The following is a 2,075-nucleotide window of genomic DNA, read 5'->3' on the forward strand; positions in this document are numbered from 1 at the left end:
CATTTACTCACGGAAAGCTTTTGGGAAGCTTTTACATCACAGTATCAGATCTCCATATCTAAAAACGTTATTGTTTGCCTTTTGGGAAATTATTTCTCTTACATTCCACCCCCCCCCCATCACTTCCCAACGATGTGATTCTCCTCCCCCGGTTAAGTCATTTTTATTTCCAGAAAATTCGCTCAACTTCAGAAATCAGTATTGTATAATAACAACGGTAGTTTGTCAGCACAAAATTAAACAAAAGTAAAATCACCAACGAATATTAGCAATGAATTCGAGTTCCTGACTCACATCACTTGCCTCCAAATAGGCCACACTGCGACGTAGATTTTCAGGTAATCGCTGACATATCTGCTGGCGGGCTTCGATGTGCGGATGGAGAGAGCGGCCAACATTTGCATCTTCCGCTTTACGAATGTCCTGATCTAAGCACTCCTGGAACCACCTGGTCCCCAGAAGCTGCCGAAAGGAACGCCGGGCCAGTAGAAACAAACTCTGAGGGCTGTAGTGTGTCAGTTGGAGAAAGGCGGAATGATACACCAAAACGAGGGAATTGGTCTTATCACCTTTTTCGTACTGTTCGGGGTGAATTTTGTCCAAAGACACTCCATGGAATGATACAAAAAGCCCAGAGTAGATTATATTTAACAGCAAGATCACGTACGATTGTAGGCTTGGTCCAAGTGAGTGATATGAATCAATGCAGGACTCGTTCCAGCAAGCCAACCTACACAAGAGTTTCTCATAAAGGTTGTCTTGTGTCGGGAGCTGACTACCCACCAAATCAGCTGTTATACTGTCCGGTTGAAGGCCTGATTTGATCAGCTGACGAATGATTCCGGCTGCGTCAATAGGGTTGTGAACAACCGGAGTGTTTGCTTTGTGCACACATGAAAGTTCCATTGCCGCTATCGTCGACAAACTGCGTATGCGACTTGTGGGTAACCCTCCGACAACATTTTCGTCGCTTGTTGTTGACGTCACACGAACGTCTGCACCTTTGCTCAGAAGCGCCGATAGCAATCGCGGGAACATCACTGTTCCAGATGCACATCGGTTGTTAAGCATTCGCATGTCAAACATAATATTTTCAACACTATCTGCTGGAGGAAGCCCTTTGGAGATCAAAAGATGGCATTTTTCAACAACATACAAAAATAGGTCTAATACTGAGATAAAACGAAAGACGAAGGAACCAGAATCAGTGCTCTCACAGTGCAGATATTGTGGCCGATTCAGATCGAATCCAGCATCAACAAGAAAGGCGAATTCGTGCCAGCAAAAGTGGTAGGCGGTCAGGCAATAAAGAGACTGAGGAAAATAACCTTTACGTGAACCGTTAGAGGAGGAGGAGGAGGATGAAGGAAAAATTCTGGTAGCTTGCTTGGATTTTTTCTGACGGTTAACTGATCTCCGTTCCGCTTGCTGGTTTGTACATGAGGCAGTTACAATTTTGCATCGTATAACTCGTTTCTTGATCACAAATCCTTCAGCTTCTTTTCCAAACCGATTAGCCACTTTCGGCATTCGAAGCTGCGGTGGACGTCGCCGTGAGCAGTTCCAGCTGCAGCCACTGATGGGTGCCCAAGTAATCCAGGGCTTTCGGTGCTTATGTGTAGATGTATCCAGGCTTAACAAGCAAATCGATGAGCTTGCAAGTTCTGAACCATCCATATCCACAACTGATTCATCTTTACGTACTTTTACATCCCTGATGTCTGGGCACCCGGTTAGTTTGTTTCCCCCAAATTGCAGTCGGTGCCAGTAGCTCTTAACTCCTAGTTTGATTCGATGCCACACAGAGTCAGACTTCATTTCTCCTTCTATTATCAACGCAACATTACGTGCATGAAAAGGCACATACATTACACAAGTCATACTGTACCACTTCCTTCAAAAACAGCGCAGGAACCCACATGATCCATAAAGAGAAATGAAAGTCCAGAAACATTCCTTGTCGCATGTTTTCACGCTGTTTGAATATTTGTTGCTGAAAGCATCGCGAAGTTCGAAAATCTGGTCGGGTCTAGTATTCGCTGTCTACAACAATCCAACGCTGTCTCGTTCACCGT

The 2,075-nt window shown here is 44.8% G+C and overlaps 1 protein-coding gene across 1 annotated transcript; it reads right to left on the reverse strand.

Annotated features, from left to right (window-relative positions):
* Window positions 1-252: 252 nt before the first annotated feature.
* T265_03916 (hypothetical protein) lies at window positions 253-1,818 on the reverse strand (the record flags this gene model as incomplete). Its single annotated transcript, XM_009168517.1, has 2 exons — window positions 253-448; window positions 731-1,818. 2 exons carry the CDS (start codon window positions 1,816-1,818, stop codon window positions 253-255), a joined length of 1,284 nt encoding a protein of 427 aa, XP_009166781.1.
* Between the last annotated feature and the right edge of the window lie 257 nt (window positions 1,819-2,075).

The sequence above is a fragment of the Opisthorchis viverrini genome (assembly GCF_000715545.1).
Source record: "Opisthorchis viverrini unplaced genomic scaffold opera_v5_58, whole genome shotgun sequence".
Taxonomy (NCBI): Eukaryota; Metazoa; Platyhelminthes; class Trematoda; order Opisthorchiida; family Opisthorchiidae; genus Opisthorchis; species Opisthorchis viverrini.